At 34.5% G+C, this 16,607-nt stretch overlaps 1 protein-coding gene across 2 annotated transcripts in view; it reads left to right on the top strand.

Moving 5' to 3' along the window:
- LOC114326745 (b(0,+)-type amino acid transporter 1) overlaps positions 1 to 10,844 on the top strand; it is a 267,109-nt gene extending 256,265 nt beyond the window's left edge. For both annotated transcript variants that reach the window (XM_050644420.1, XM_050644419.1), the window contains exons 9-11: positions 614 to 763; positions 1,344 to 1,512; positions 10,270 to 10,844. In XM_050644420.1, coding sequence (XP_050500377.1) covers positions 614 to 763; positions 1,344 to 1,512; positions 10,270 to 10,334 — 384 coding nt within the window. In that variant the 3' untranslated portion in view covers positions 10,335 to 10,844. The remainder of the gene's footprint in view (positions 1 to 613; positions 764 to 1,343; positions 1,513 to 10,269) is intronic.
- Positions 10,845 to 16,607: the final 5,763 nt, after the last annotated feature.

The raw sequence follows: 16,607 nt of genomic DNA, 5'->3' as shown, positions 1-16,607 counted from the left end.
GTACTTATTTATCCTATGCTACTAAAATTAACAGCGTAGAGTATGTATTACTTTCCTCGTGCCGAAAGAGAAGAATGGAAAAAGGAAAATAAAAAAAATTGGTCCTTCGAGCCAAAAAATAGCAATGGGGCGTTAAATCTTCCAAAAAGACGACTCATAGTAGCGAGCTGAAGAGCTATTACCCAGTTCCGCAAAAAATCGAAACACGTTTGAGAAAAACAAACAACTCTGGAAAAGATTCCAGAGAGAAGACACAAATCACCAAATTTCCATTAAGTATCCTTGATGTGGTCTTTAAGGATTTCCACACTCAAAGTCTACTTTTCCATTAAGTTGAAGTTTGAAGGAAAAAATATAAATTTGTAGACAGAAGAAAAAGAGTATCATTATCTATAGATAAGAGACATTTTTTTAGACAAGTAACATTCATTTTTTATATGGAGACAAGTGCCGGATAGCTCTAGGGGTGAGCAAGTCTCTCAGGCTGGGTTAAATCACTATTGCTTGCTTGCTTGCTAAATAATTATAATTATTCTTTTCTAAGTCTATAGTTAGTCATTTATCTATTGTCAAAGCGGTTTGGATCCGAATAATAATTATTTTTATATTTCAGTCTTTGATAGCAGGTGCTATGGTAATGTACGGCACAATAGATTCCCTGATAGACTTCTTTAGCTTCACAGCGTGGATATTTTATGGCGGATCTATGGTAGCTTTGATTGTGATGAGATATACCAAACCTAATTATCCTAGGCCCTACAAGGTGAGAGATTTTCTAAACGTCTTTGTAGTAATAGTTTTTAATTTAATTTATTTTAAAGACCACCAAAATACACTGATATTTCTGTGTGGTTTCCTCAGCCCATCACACTATTTAACGTAGAAAATAGTGAATGAAACAGTATCCAACGGCATAACTAGAACAAGAGGAAACCTAAATATCAATCATGGAATGAATATGTAAAGCAATCCACTTTGTAATTGAGTGTTCTTGAAGTTTTGGGGGCCAACATTTGTAATCCTCTTGTCTTGTAATTGCATGTCCTATTCACTGCAAAGGAAACGTACTATAGAGGTACCTCAATGCGAAAAACATGATTATACATGTTTTTGGAAAGACCCCTAGTGACGTTAGGCCGTTGAAATCTACAACAGCGTGGAACCCAGACAGGTTTGGCGGGAAACACCGGATTTTAACCTTATTGGTTCTACAAGACAGGTAGCTTTACCAATAAGTTATGGGATCAGTAGCATAGCAGATGCATTATATTTACTAGAAAATTCATTACATTAATACTTTATTTGATATAATCAATATTTTAGCGATTATTGATGTGTTTTAGGTGCCGATTATCATTCCTTACCTGGTTTTAGTGATCTCTGTGTACCTGATAATAGGCCCTATAATAGACAAGCCTACAATCGAGTACCTGTACGCCACTTTTTTCATTTTGGGAGGGATGCTTTTCTACATTCCTTTCGTGCATTACAAATTGCGCATTCCATTTATGGGTAAGTCACATTTTATATAGAAATATTATTAAAATAAACATAAATGCGATTATTGTCATTTTGATTCTAAAATTCATTTTCAATGTGTAACTGTGTACACTGTGTAATAGCTGTTCCTGTTACCATGTGGTAGCCATATTGTTGTTTAATCACATCAAATGTGAAATTATAATATTTGAAAGGGTTTTCACCCTAAATCAGAGACTTAGCCTTGTATTTATTAATTTTTAAATTTTTTATAAATTATATGTCGACAATTACTCTTCTATGAAGCATTTATGGCTTATAAGACGAAGCTTTGATGATGGCATGTGCTATTCCGAAAGTGTCAATTTTTCACTATCAATTTTTTTGAGAACATACACCTGTTTGCCAGTTTGATCTACATTTAATAGTGTGTACAAGTCATGCAGTCTTTTTTAACTTCTCATTTGTGATTCAGCCAGTCCAGGGTATATCTATCTGGATGAAGGTGGATCTAACTTTTCCGAGTAGAGTAGAGTAGTTTTCTTTTAGAGTAAAGATTGAAGATTAGAGGTGACAAAATACAGCCTTGCTTCACTCCACGCATGATTTTCAAGTATTCGGTGTAGTCACTTTCAATTTTGAGAGTTGCGGTTTGATTCCAGTAATGTTATCTAATTATTTTTAGACCTTGGCTGTTTCTTCAGCCATTCAGCCATTGTGTTGGTATTTCTGCATAATCGTATATTTACATTATTAAGTATCTTTGTGATTATTTCTATTGATTAATTGTCCATCGGTTTGAGTGGTTCTGCTTGTATATTATCGGGGCCTGCTGCTTTACTTTAGCTGTGTTATTGCAGAATGAACTTCCTGGTGTAATATTGTTAATCCATTATTTACCTCTTCTTCTAGTTTGAAGGACTTATCTCTTTGGTATTCAAAGAGTATCTCTAGGTATTCTTTACCCGTTCTTATTGTACTCTGTTTGTCCAAGATGATGTTTCCGTCAGAATCGGTTAGATTTCCTTTCTGTCTCCGTCTTCGGCATCCTGTGACTTTTTTACTTTCCTATGTACACTGTAATGATCGTACTTTAACTGTAGAGTCTCGATTTGTTCGTATCATTCCATTGCTTCCTTTTCTTTCGCTTCTGTGATTTTCCTTCTTATTGATATAGTTATCGTTTTATATCTGTCTGGGACGTTTTTGGCTTTCTTTCTATCGTCCATCTGCTTCAGGATATTATCTGTCATGTTTGATCTTTTTTCTCCGTTCGATTCATCCCTTATCGCAGTAACTTGCTCATTTAACGTGAACTGGACCTCCTTTTTCGTATTGAGATCTTTCATCATACGTATATTGTATGATTCTAGTTTCCTTTTTTGCACTCTTTTGAGTTTGACTCCAAAAAGTTTCACCATTGGAACATGGTCCGTCTTTAAGTATGCTCCCAAGTAAGTCTTACAGATTCAGTTACTTTTTCTTCAGGTTCCTTCCCCTATCAGAGGTTGGAAATCATCATCGCTATTTTAATTTTATTGGCCGCACTTCTGAATAATTCTAATGAGCTGCAACCGAACCACTCTCTCAAATTTCTTAGCCAGAGTTATTCAGTTACTAGTGGTCCTTAACTGTACGTCTTTTTGACGTATTCCTTTCTTATCTTCTATGTGTGTCACTATCTTCATCCTACCAATTGGGCTTATAACTAAGTGCTTACTTTCTTTAATGTAGGTACTGATACATAGTGTGCTTTCACGTTATGAAATATATGTTTTTCCTGTAGCTTCTCCTGAACGCCTTTGTTGGACTATAAAACCAATTCGAAGGAATTACTTCTAGATTCTACTGTTTACTTGAATTATCTCGGATTTATTACTTATATTGTAATAATGCTAAAGCAGACATTATTTGGTACCAGGTTCTTTCAATGTTATGCAGTTTAAAGGGGAACTCATCTTAACATGGAGTTCCAGTTTATCCTAGCTATAGTATATCATATCACAAGCTATATAAAGTTCGATCATTGTTTGGTAGAGCCAGGTACTATATTTAAACATCATCATCATCATCATCCAGCATCAAAAGTCCACTGCTGAACATAGGCCTCCTCCCCTCGTTTCCAACCCCATCTATCCTGCGCCGCTCTCGTCAAGTTTTTATTTACTTTCTTAAGTCGTCAGTCCATCTTGTAGGCGGTCGACCGACGCTTCTCTTGTCTTCTCTTGGCCTCCATTCCAATAACCTCTTCGTCCATCGCCCATCTGTCATTCTGGTTATGTGTCCTGCCCATCTCCACTTCAATTTCTAATTTTGTCTCGCAGAGTTATTCCTAACATTGACCGCTCGATTCTTCTCTGCGTGACTCTTAGTTTGGTAGCCGAGGCTTTTGTTAAGGTGAGTGTTTCTTATCCGTACGTCAAGACTGGGAGGACGAACTGATCAAATACCTTTCTCTTTAGGCATGTGGGCAACTCACTTTTAAAAGTTTCTCTCAGTTTTCCAAATGCTGCCCACCCAAGACCTATTCTTCTCTTCAGTTTATGAGTCTGGTTATCTCTGCCAATCGTAATTTCATGTCCCAGGTATTTATATCTATCTACGAGTTCTATTTCCTTCCCAACAATACTGATGTTCTGGTTGGGTAACAAATTTGTCATTATTTTTGTTTTCGAGATGCTTATATTTAAACCTACATTTTCTGTAGCCACAACGAGTTCTTGTACCATCTCTCTTGCCATACCTAGATCCTCAGCTACTATCACTATATCATCGACGAAGCGTAAATTGTTTAGGTATTCTCCATCTATTTTTATTCCCTTTGTCATCCAATCCAAACTCTTAAAAGCATGTTCTAAGACCGTATTAAAAATTTTAGGTGACATTGGGTCTCCTTGTCTAACCCCGTTCTATTTTTATGCGATTACTGTTAGTATGTAATTTGACAATGGTTGTTGCCTGTAAGTATATTTTGTGTAATAATTTTGTATACCTATAATCTAGCCTGCATTCTTTAAGCGCCTGTAATATTTTGCTAAGCTCGACTGTGTCAAAGGCTTTATGAAAATCAATAAAAACTAGAACTACAACTAGAGGTAAAAAACCCTAATAGAGAAAATAGTGGAATACAATAAACCTCTAGTTCATATTTAAACAGTATCATAACAATTGTAAAAAGTATAAATAAATACATAGGTATAAATAAATATAAACGTCACTTTAACTCTCGTTGCACCATATAGAACAATATTTCAAATGAACAATATAAAACACAGTATAATCACATAAGTACTGATTTGATTCCTTTTATCTCAAAAGCCCATCATTATTTGGTGGTATTGTAATGTTCATAACGCCAAAGTAATAATATCTGCACTTTAATACCCGTTTCAAATAATACCCTTTTCAAGACGTTCCATTATCTCCTTTGAATGAGAAATTATTCCTCTAGTCTAGTCTATGCTTGTTCCATCAATCCAACCATCTCTCGTTAAAACGCATCTGCCACATGCCTCATCTAAATAATAATCTTTCCTAAGTAGGTACATGCTCCTACGTTTTCCATATAACGATTTTGCCAGCTGTTTACTTTTCAGAAGACGCAGTCTTATTATTCGTCGTGAATGTAAAATTTTCTCGACATTAAATGAGTAAAATTGTATTATATTTTAAATTTTGGTGGATGCGCCAGGATATTATATACTGGTCAACAAAAATTTATTTATTTTAATTCTTCTTTTGGCATCATAACTCTGGATAGGTCTTTGCCTCTCTGGTTAGGTCCTTTCATTCAGATCTCTCTTGTGCCATTCACCCCTATTGTCTTAGATTCATGGTTTTCAGGTCGTCTTCCACGTCATCCAACCATCTCGTTCTGAGCCTTCCTTTTTTCGACTTCCTATCGGCTTCCATTGTAATATTTTCTTTGTTGTTTTTTCATCGTCTTGTCTCTGCACATGTCCCAGCCATGAGAGTCTTTGACTTTTAATATCGTTACCTTCATTCAATTCATTAACCTCGTTGTTTCTCCTGATTCTCCATGTGCCGTCGTCCTCTTGCACCAGGCCATATACTTTTCTCAGTATTTCTCTCTCGAATGTCCTGAGTTGGGCTTCATCCTTTTTCGTTATTGTTATTACCCAAGTTTCACAACCATAGGTTACTAGGAGTCAAATCAATGTTCTGTGGATAGTCATTCTGGTTCTCTTGTCTAATATATAATAATTTTGCCAGCTGTTTACTTTTCAGAAGACGCAGTTTCATTATTCGTCTTGAATGTAAAATTTTCTCGATTTAAATTAAAGGAATAAAATTAAGTTTAGATATTATGTTCTAAATTTTGGTGGCTGCACTAGGATAATATATACTGGTCGAAAAAAAGAATTGATTTATTTTAATTATAATATAAATACACAGCGCTACAGGCCGTTTAGGCCCCTAACTTTTAAAAACTGGTTATTTCTCTCCATTTTTCCAGTCTCTTGGTTTTTCCCTCCAATCTCTCACGCCTATTTCTGATAAGTGTTGCTTTACTGCTTCCAAGCATTTCTTCTTTGATATTATAATGTCCTCCTTTTTCCCCATTTCTCCCTCCTTCAGAATTTTTTCAATATTTCGGTTCTCTGGCATTCGTGTAATGTGACCAAACCATCTAGCCCTCTGAGCTGGTCAACAATTTCTTCTTTGGAAATCCTCTTCCTTTTTTTCCCATTTCTCCCTCCTTCATTACATATTCGTTTATTTGTTCGTCTTCTCCAAATATTGTTTGCCGTCTGTATTCCTTTGAAGATTTTTCTGAGTACTTTTCTCTCCCAGATCTATACTGTCTTATCTATCTGCTGGTTCATAATCCAAGTTTCTCTAGCATACATCACTGTGGGCCTGATTATTGTCTCGTATATGTACTCACAGTTTATGCTTGACACATTTTTTGCTTTAAATATTAAATTTATTGACCCCCGCTCTGCCCCCCTTCATTAATATTTTATCGCTATATTTTCCTTCTTTTCTCATGTTAGTTATGGTTCGTAAGTATTCAAATTCTGTGACTTTTTCAAAACTACTCGTATAAAAAGCCTCTTTCCCTTTTTCTAGATGTTTTTTCATTATCGATAGTATCACTAGGTACATCATCCACATTCGCTAAAAATAGCCCTGCTTGTCCTCATATTTCATTTTCTTATACTTAGTTGAAATACTAGGTTGAATAAATTCATTGATAGTGAATCCCCTTGTTTTAAACCTGTATTCACTGTGAACTTTCCTTGAAAAGCTTCCTTCCATTATATCCTTATTTTTCGCATTATAATCGTCATTCTCACTAGCCCTATATGCTTTTCTGGTACTTTTAAGGTTCTCATGGCCTCATATAGCATCATTCAATTTATGGAGTAGTATGCCTATTTAAAATCAATAAATAATATACGCAATTTTAACATACTTATTTGATCAGTAGTTATTCTTCCTGGCTTATACCCTCTCTGGTGTTCTCCGATAACTGTGTTTTCCTATTTCATTAATCTTTTCCTAATAATTTTTGCAAGTATTTCATAGACTTCTTCTAATACCTCTATAGATTTTGCACTCCGTTTTGTCACCTATTTTGTAAATCGGAGAAATAAGAACGCTATTTCATTATTTTGGTATTGCTTTTGAAAAACTGCTAATGTCAAGCAGAATTACTCTTTCTTTCAGTATTTCGCCGTCTTCGTTAAAAATCTCAGTAGGGCTATCCGCCGGCCATTTTCTCCTACCCTTTTGTTGCTTTTAGGTATATTATTTCTTTAACTTCATTCAGAGTCGGTTACTCGCACGTCCTCTCTTCATCGTCTTGCCAATTCAAACGTTCGTTCCTCTTATTGCTCTGTATTTTACAGATCTTCGACGTATTCTGCCCATGCCCACTTTTTTGTAGTTTCTCCTAAAAGTAAACCTTATTTGTTTCTTCAACACGTTGTATTATTTTTTTTAGTTTCTATGCATTTCTTAACTTCTTGGTAGAACTTTTTTACCCCTTTGTTTATACAGGCATATTATATGTTTTTCAATTGCTTTTCTAGTTGTTCTCGTTTCTTCTTTCTGCAAATTATACTTTCTGCAAACTTCTCTTTTTCTAGCCACGGAGTTTTCAATCGTATTTTGGGCATTCCTACATTCTTGACGTCTTTTATATGCACTCTTCCTATATACTTTTCCGCTGCGTACATAGCTATTTGTATTGTCTGCCATTCTTCTTCTCTTTAATGCTTGGCTGGATTCTCTAGCCTTTTATTTATTTCTTCACCTAGTCTGTTTACTACCTGTTTCTCTTGAAGGGGATCTATTTGGTCAATTTAATGTGTTTAACAGGTTTTGGAATTACTGGTATTTTTTCTTCTAATTTTGCAATAACTAGTATATGGTCACTGTTGATATTTTCTCCTCTGGAACTCCTGCAATCGACTATTGTCCTATTAGTCCTGTCGCCAGGGGGGGGGTACAACGGCCTCCTTAATTCAGATGGACTTACCCAAGTTTTTTTTTATGTATTTTGACCCGTAGAACACGAATTTCTTGGGTAACAGTTGATCCGGATGTCGATAAGATTGTTATAAACAAAGAACTTGAGGAATTACATAACAGCCATTTTTCGCAAAACAAAACGTTTTTTTGTATTTTTTGGGTAATTTTCAGCAAAAAATGGTTTTACAGTTTTTTCGTAGGATGCATAGTTTTCGAGATAAACGCGGTTGAACTTTCAAAAAATCGAAAAAGTGTAATTTTTAACCCGAATAACTTTTGACTAAAAAATAAAATAGCAATTCTGCTTACTGCATTTGAAAGTTCAAGTCAAATTCTATCGGTTTTGATTATTTGCATTGCTAAAAATTCAGTTTTTATTTGTTAAACAAAGCCATAAACACATAGTGTTTCCCGTGCCCAATGCATACGTTTTAATGTACGGTAGAAATTGTATGCGCGCCTACTCGTTCGATTTCAAATGAGAAATGCATTGAAAACATCATTCAATCACTATGTGTTTATAGCTTTGTTTAACAATAAAAAAATTAATTTTTAGCAATGAAAGTAATCAAAACCGATAGAATTTGACTTGAACTTTCACATGCTGTAAGCAGAATTGCTATTTTATTTTTCAATCAAAAGTTATTCGGGTTCAAAAATTGCAATTTTTTGGATTTTTTTAAAGTTCAACCGCGTTTATGTCGAAAACTACGCATCCTACGAAAAAACTTGTAAAAACATTTTTTGCTTAGAATGACCCAAAAAATATAAATTAAACAATTATCATTTCATCAATACCCTTAAAATCGTACACATATGTACACATTACATACTATTTTGTGTTCCTAGTATAAGGCCTTTACCATTATTTGTCTAATCGTATTGACAATTTCATACCACTAATACAACACCTATTGGTATTGTTGACTGCATAACTTCCTGTAACGTAAACATTTCATTTCCCTATTTTGAATACTTAATTAATGCATTATTTTAAGGAAAAAAATCTTTCATATTTTGTGAACATCTTTTATTTTTACTATTTGTAAATTTGATACTGTTTTTTATCTTAAAACATTTAAATTAATCTTTAACGTTGTGGCTGAAGTAATATTACAACTAGGTTACATTGACAGTTCTAGATGTCATTTTGGGTTGCTCTTGAATTCACTTGTCAGTTGGCCATTGAAATCCAATATGTGAGGTTTTCTCCAAAAAAAGTTCCAACCACGTGGGGAGACTCCTGTGTTGCCCTGGGTAACATCCAGGTTTATCTATAACATCCGATGAATTTTATATAAATATGTAAAATATCTTTATTATTTACATTTAAAGGGTTTTTACCCTATACATTTTGGTGGCTCAGGCATGCAAATTATGTAAGTATGACCTCTTGTTCTTGAAAACCCCTGTCAATTTTAACTTTTATCTCATTTAATTAGGTTATACTTAATTTTAGGGCTTTTAAACGCTGATGATGGATTCCTTAATCCGAAAACGTTTTGTATTGTGACCCTTATTTAGGGTATTTTAATATATACCTTTTACAAGAAACTTGGTATTTTTGTGATTTATGGTACCAGCTACAGGAAGTTTATTTTCCTCGTGGATTTTGTACAAAAAAAAATGTTTTGTTTTGCGAAAAATCGCTGTTATGTGATTCCTCAAGTTCTTTGTTTATAACAATCTTATCGACATCCGGATCGACTGTTACCCAAAAAATTCGTGTTCTACGGGTCAAAATATATAAAAAAATCTTGGGTAAGTCCATCTGAATTAAGGAGGCCGTTATACCCCCACTGGCGACAGGACTATATCATTTTTGTTTTTTATTAGGACATGATATATCTGATTTTTTCCGTTTCAATTCGATTTTATCGGTAAAAGTTTCTGTTTATGGTGTAGACTTGTAGACTGTTTCTCCTATTTTTGTTGCGTTCCTCAGTTTTATTTGGGCCCGAAATCCTCCCTTTTTTAATTTCTTATCATCCTTTTTATCTACTTCTAAGCCCGATACAATCAAACTTTTTTTGCTTACCTCCTCAAGTTGTTCCATTCTGTCTTGTAATTGTTTAACTTAATTTTTTAATTTTATGTTTCTTCCTTTATCTCCTTTAGATGTTTTTCTATTCGTTCTTTATTTTTGTCCATTAATTTTGGCATCATTTTAATCATTACATCATCTTCCTCTTCGTTTCTCTCCGTGTGGCCACTCAAGAATAAGAAATTAATTTTTATAGTTTAATAAACTTTTGACTACATTAACTAATTTTTTGTTTTTTTTTTCAGACGGCGTAACAGTTTTTTTGCAAATGTTACTAGAAGTGGCCCCAACATCGACAATGTTGGAATGAAGACGCTAAAAGCGCCAGAATATTAGCTAATAATGCTCAAATAGTTAGGTTTAGTACTCGCTAATGTCATGGTTACATAACTTATATACCTACTCCTCTTACGCCCGGTTTCATAATCAACTTAAAGTGAACATTAACTAAAGTCCACTTTAACGTTGACATTTACCCATATGAATTGCATTGACAAGGGTACCAACCTAAAACTTAATGTCCACTTTAACTGATTATGAAACCGGGCGTTAGACGTCAGAACCCAAAAGAAATTTACAGTCAATTATCTTTGTATTAAAAATCTGATAGTACGCTACTGTTGTATGACGTCACGCAGTAATTTTTGTGGTTATGTTCGATTTGTATTAAAATCTTTTTAGCGGTGCAGTTCAGCACTTCGTAAAAGTTTCAAAACTCGTTATTTGGTATTCAAAACTTTCTCGAACAAAATATACAGATAGAAAGTATTAAAAAGGGTAAAAAGAGAAAATATATGTATATACATACGTATATTTAAAATGAGCAAACTTACACAATATTTGGTGCTAACAAAGAACAGGAAACTAGCAAATCTATTTTATGCTACCTACTATGTATTAAAACTCAAGACTCATCAAACATGAGGAAAAAGAGATAGAAAAAGAAAACACAAGAAGATAAATTAAAACTAGGAACTTCAAACGTTGAAACATTGTTGAGTACCGTCTCAAAAGAAAGTACCGTCTGGCTTCCCATAGGAAGACGTCAGAACTCGTGGCTGTAGGATCCGAGAAGATGGTTTGAGCGTTCATCCGCAGACATTTTTGGTGTAGCAGTTTACAAAGCTACAGTTGCCATTTGGATCGCCAACCTTTGAAACGAGATGGTGCAATAAGAAGAAGCAAGAGAATTTAAAGATATAGAATCGACATACAGTTGAACCTCGGTAACTCGGATTAATCGGGACCGCGGCCGATCCGGGTTACCGAAAATCCGGGTTAGCCGGGGAGTATGGTAAAAATTAATAAAATACGGTATACTTATAGATAAAGTCCGTTATAATTGAAATAACATGAAATATATAGGGTGTCCCAAAAGTAGTGGAACGGTCGAATATTTCGCGAACTAAACATCGGATCGAAAAACTGAAAAATATGTGTTCAATCACTTTCAAAAATCTATCCAATGACACCAAACACCAACCCCCACTACACCCCCTGGAGGTGGGGTGGGGGTAACTTTAAAATCTCAAATGGAAATCCCTAGATTTTCTTGCAGATTTGGATTCGTTACGTAAAAGTAAGCAACTTTTATTCAAGACATTTTTTCGAACTGTGGATAGATGGCGCTATAATAGGGAAAAACCATTTATCCTGATACCATAAGTAAATTATAGAAACGGTCTAATATCTCGAGAAATACACTTCCAAATGAGAAACCAAAAAACAGGTTTTTAATATTTTTCGAAAACCTATCGATAAACACCAAAAATGACCCTCCAACCCACCCCCTGGAGACGGGGTGGGGGTAAATTTAAAATCTTAAATAGCAACCCCCACTTTTTATTGCAGATTCGAATTCGTCATGAAAAATTAAGCTACATTTATTCGAAACATTTTTTAAAATTGCTGATAGATGGCGCTAATAAATCGTATTTTCCAATTAAAGCGCCATCTATCAACAATTCTAAAAAATGTTTCGAATAAATGTTGCTTAGTTTTTCATGACGAATCCGAATCTGTAATAAAAAGTGGGGGTTGCTATTTAAGATTTTAAAGTTACCCCTACCCCACCTCCAGGGGGTGGGTTGGAGGGTCATGTTTAGCGTTATTCGATAGGTTTTCGAAAAGTATTAAAAAACTTTTTTTTTGGTTTCTCATTTGGAAGTGTATTTCTCGAGATATTAGACCGTTTCTATAATTTACCGATGGTATCACGATAAATCGTTTTTCTCAATTATAGCGCCATCTATCCACAGTTCGAAAAAATGTCTTGAATAAAAGTTGCTTACTTTTACGTAACGAATCCAAATCTGCAAGAAAACCTAGGGGTTTCCATTTGAGATTTTAAAGTTACCCTCCACCCCACCTCCAGGGGGTGTAGTGGGGGTTGGTGTTTGGTGTCATTGGATAGATTTTTGAAAATGATTGAACACGTATTTTTCAGTTTTTTGATCCGATGTTTAGTTCGCGAGATATTCGACCGTTCCACTACTTTTGGGACACTCTGTATATGCACAGTACACATCTAACTTACCTATACTTATATAAAGTGTAGTATAGATAGACAGTATACAGTATTGTTCATTTCTAGGTAAAAAAACTCAGTCAGTTTCGGTTGTATCAATTTCGTCTGCCATCGGAACGATGTTATGTTATGTAAGAACAGTGGCTCTTTCATTGTTTAAAAGACCATTGTTTGAAAAATAATTTTTTAAATAGTCTTTAAACAATGCTAAGACAGTTGGAAATAAATAAAGGAATAACAGGTGACTGTTGTTTTTGATAGCCTGAGATAATATACACGTCGCTCTGCCGCCGCGTGCCATGAGTCATTTTTACTATCGAACAGTTCAAATTACACAAATACCCATTATCTCTCAAATATTATATTATGGTTGAAGCGAAGATCGGTGAGATATTTTATCAATGAAATTCGATATTTTTAAGACATTCCAGAAGCGGCTACAGCTAAAATGTTTTAACATAATACATACATTTTTATTGTTGAAATGTTTGTCTGATGAAAATCGGTCCGGGTTAGCCGGACTTCCGGGTTATCGGAAGCCGACTTATCGGGGTTCCACTGTACTAGCACTACAAGAAGTAAGATGGAAGGAAGAAGGAAATATTAAAAAGAAAGATTATATAGTATTCTACTCGGGAAAAAACAAGCAAGGGAAAAATGGTACAGCATTTATTGTTAAAATTAAACAAAAAACACCTGACCCAGATAAAATTCCCAGATTAAAAACGAAGGGCAAAAATAATTGGCAAGTACCTACAATCTAATAGTTAGAATATGAGAAGCAGAAGACATGCCCGAGGAGGCAAAATTATACCAATGTTTGAGAAAAAAGAAGTAATGACCTGAACAACTTTGGAGGAATATATCTACTGATTACAACATACAAAATTCTAACAGTCCTTACTAGACAAAATCTCACTCAATTCACGTAGAAACAAATTGGGAACTACCAGCAAGGATTCGGGAAAACAGATCTACTACAGATGCAACTTACATAAACATAATTACACAAACAATTGAGAAATGCCACGAACACAACATAGAACTCCACACCATCTTCGTAGACTTTAGACAAGCCTTTGACTCTATTAGAATAAATAAGTTATTAAATGAATTTAAAAATCAAGATATACCGGAAAAACTAATCAGATTTACAAAAATGACTAAGGATTGATCCCGAGTTTAAATGACAACGGAAGAACGTAGCACAAACACAATAATTGCAATAGAAACAGGAGTGCGACAAGGCGATTCCCTGTCAACAACAATATTGAACGTAGCAGTAGAAGAAAGTTAAGGCCAGAGGAATTAAAGGAACATAGCCCACTCCTTAACATAAATACCTAGTAGTATTTGCAGATGACATAGTTCCTATGGAAAGAGATAAGGAAAGATTAAAAGAAGCATTAAAATAATCACATAACAATCAAAATCCAATCTTCTCTAAGAGAGGAGAGAAGATAACAGGACGAAAGAAATCAAGTTAGAAAACTACACTTTTAAAAAAAGTTCAACAATTTAAATACTTGGAAAAATTGTCAATGGCAAAAATAAGAGAAATAAAGAATTAACGGAGCGAATACTAGCATTCATCAAAACATTCTGGAGATACCATAGGCTAATGAAGGGCAACAACTTGTCTAGAAACAAAACTGAAAATATACAGACTTGCACTCAGACCTTGTTAGACAAAATCTCACTCAATTCACGAAGGAACAAATTGGGGACTACCAGCAAGGATTCGGGAAAAACAGATCTACTACAGATGCAACTTACATAAACATAATTATACAAACAATTGAGAAATGCCACGAACACAACATAGAACTCCACACCCTCTTCGTAGACTTTAGACAAGCCTTTGACTGTATTGGAATAAATAAGTTATTAAATGAATTTAAAAATCAAGATATACCGGAAAAACTAATCAGATTTACAAAAATGACTAAGGATGGATCCCGAGCTTAAATGACAACGGAAGAACGTAGCACAAACACAATAATTGCAATAGAAACAGGAGTGCGACAAGGCGATTCCCTGTCAACAACAATATTGAACGTAGCAGTAGAAGAAAGTTAAGGCCCTAGGAATTAAAGGAACATAGCCCACTCCTTAACATAAATACCTAGTAGTATTTGCAGATGACATAGTTCCTATGGGAAGAGATAAGGAAAGATTAAAAGAAGCATTAAAATAATCACATAACAATCAAAATCCAATCTTCTCTAAGAGAGAAGAGAAGATAACAGGACGAAAGAAATCAAGTTAGAAAACTACACTTTTAAAAAAGTTCATTAATTTAAATATGTACTTGGACAAATTGTCAATGGAAAAATCAGAGAAATAAAGAATTAACGGAGCGAATACTAGCATTCATCAAAACATCCTGGAGATACCATAGGCTAATGAAGGGCAACAACTTGAAGTACCTAGATGACTAGATGACTTGAACATACTACTTGAACCTACTTGAACATACCTAGAAACAAAACTGAAAATATACAGAGTTGCAATCAGACCTATAGTTACATACGTAGCTGAGACAATATGCCTAACAGATAATTATGAAGAAAAATTAAGAATATTCGAAAGGAAAATCCTAGAAGAATTATGGGTCCGATAATAATGGAAAACGGAGAAATGGGAAGAAGAATGAAATATTAAATAAAAGACATACTGAAGGGAGAAGATATAATTAGATTTATCAAACCCCAGAGACTGAAATGGCTGGGATATATAGAGAGAAGGTAAAACGACCCACTGATTAAGAAGATCATCAGATGGAAACCATAAACTAAAAGACCAAGGGGAGACTTAAAAAGCGATGGGAAGATCAGGTAAATATATGTCAAAGATATGTCAAAATCCTGATAGTGAGAAACTGAAGGGATCTGTACACACATCGAAATAAATGGAAGAAAATTGTAACGAAAGCCAAGTCATACAACAAACTTGGACAATACACAAGAAGAATGCGAAGTGATTCGCTGCGATAAGCGAATCAATGACCTCTAAGTAAGGGCGGGAAATATTCCATCAGGAATGAAAGGACTTGATGCTGATATGATAAAGTTTTAGCAAGCCTAAATTAAAGACATGGAAATTTTCTACAAAAAATACTGCTCGTCTTGTAACCGATGTGGAATTAAGTAAATTTCTCTTGGGTACTTTTGTCTGATTTTGTAAAAATGTTTAGTACGGCTTATAAAATGTGTTAAACTTTATATAAAAGAGGCAGAAAATTGCACGAATCATTCCGACGTTGTTTAGGGCATGCTATGGGGTGCAACGTGGATGCCCTTTATAAAATAGTAGGAATATTATAGGTGTCTATATTTTTTAGAAATTGCTTAGATCAAGAAGGTGGCGGGACAATTTAAAAAAAATTGGTAGATTGTATGACTACAATTGTTTCTTATGATCGGTCATACAACATTTTCCATCGATGTGCTTTCAAATATGCTTTATATGCCAATTAGCGAACCTCAAGTCACCTTATTACTCGATATTTTTTATTAACTACAAAGTTTTATAACTTCAAAATTATATGAATGTTCTTCTACACTATCTATCCAGCAAATATTTTTCATGGGATTCACAGATACAGCTACTTCATTAGCCGCTATAGTGGCATTCTTTTTATGTGATTTTCTATCTTCCTTGATCTTCGCTATCAGCATGGGATTTCTATAAACTATCATCAACCAGTATCAGATCGAAATCAGTTCGAAATCATCAACACCGTTTCTAGATCTGATTTATCATCACCAGGGGCACATAATCTCGCCGCCTATTGGGCCAAGGAAACTACTTGTCAAATTTATAATATTTTTCAAATCGTCGTGTAATCTTCCATCCTACAAATCGTCTTCTTTTTGGTCTGTTAAGACCCCTTTGCTTAGTTTCGACGATGCTTATTTTTAATACCATATTAGGAGATATTTTCAGTAGAACTGGTAACTCTAACCTGATCATAGATGAAGTAATAAAAAAAGGAAGCACTACAAAAGGACACAAAATGGCAGAAAAACTACTTAAAATAATTTGCTATGCAAC

Source organism: Diabrotica virgifera, chromosome 2 (genome assembly GCF_917563875.1).
Source record: "Diabrotica virgifera virgifera chromosome 2, PGI_DIABVI_V3a".
NCBI lineage: Eukaryota > Metazoa > Arthropoda > Insecta > Coleoptera > Chrysomelidae > Diabrotica > Diabrotica virgifera.
Note: the sequence above shows the minus strand (reverse complement) of the source record. Positions and strands in the feature narration are given on the sequence as shown.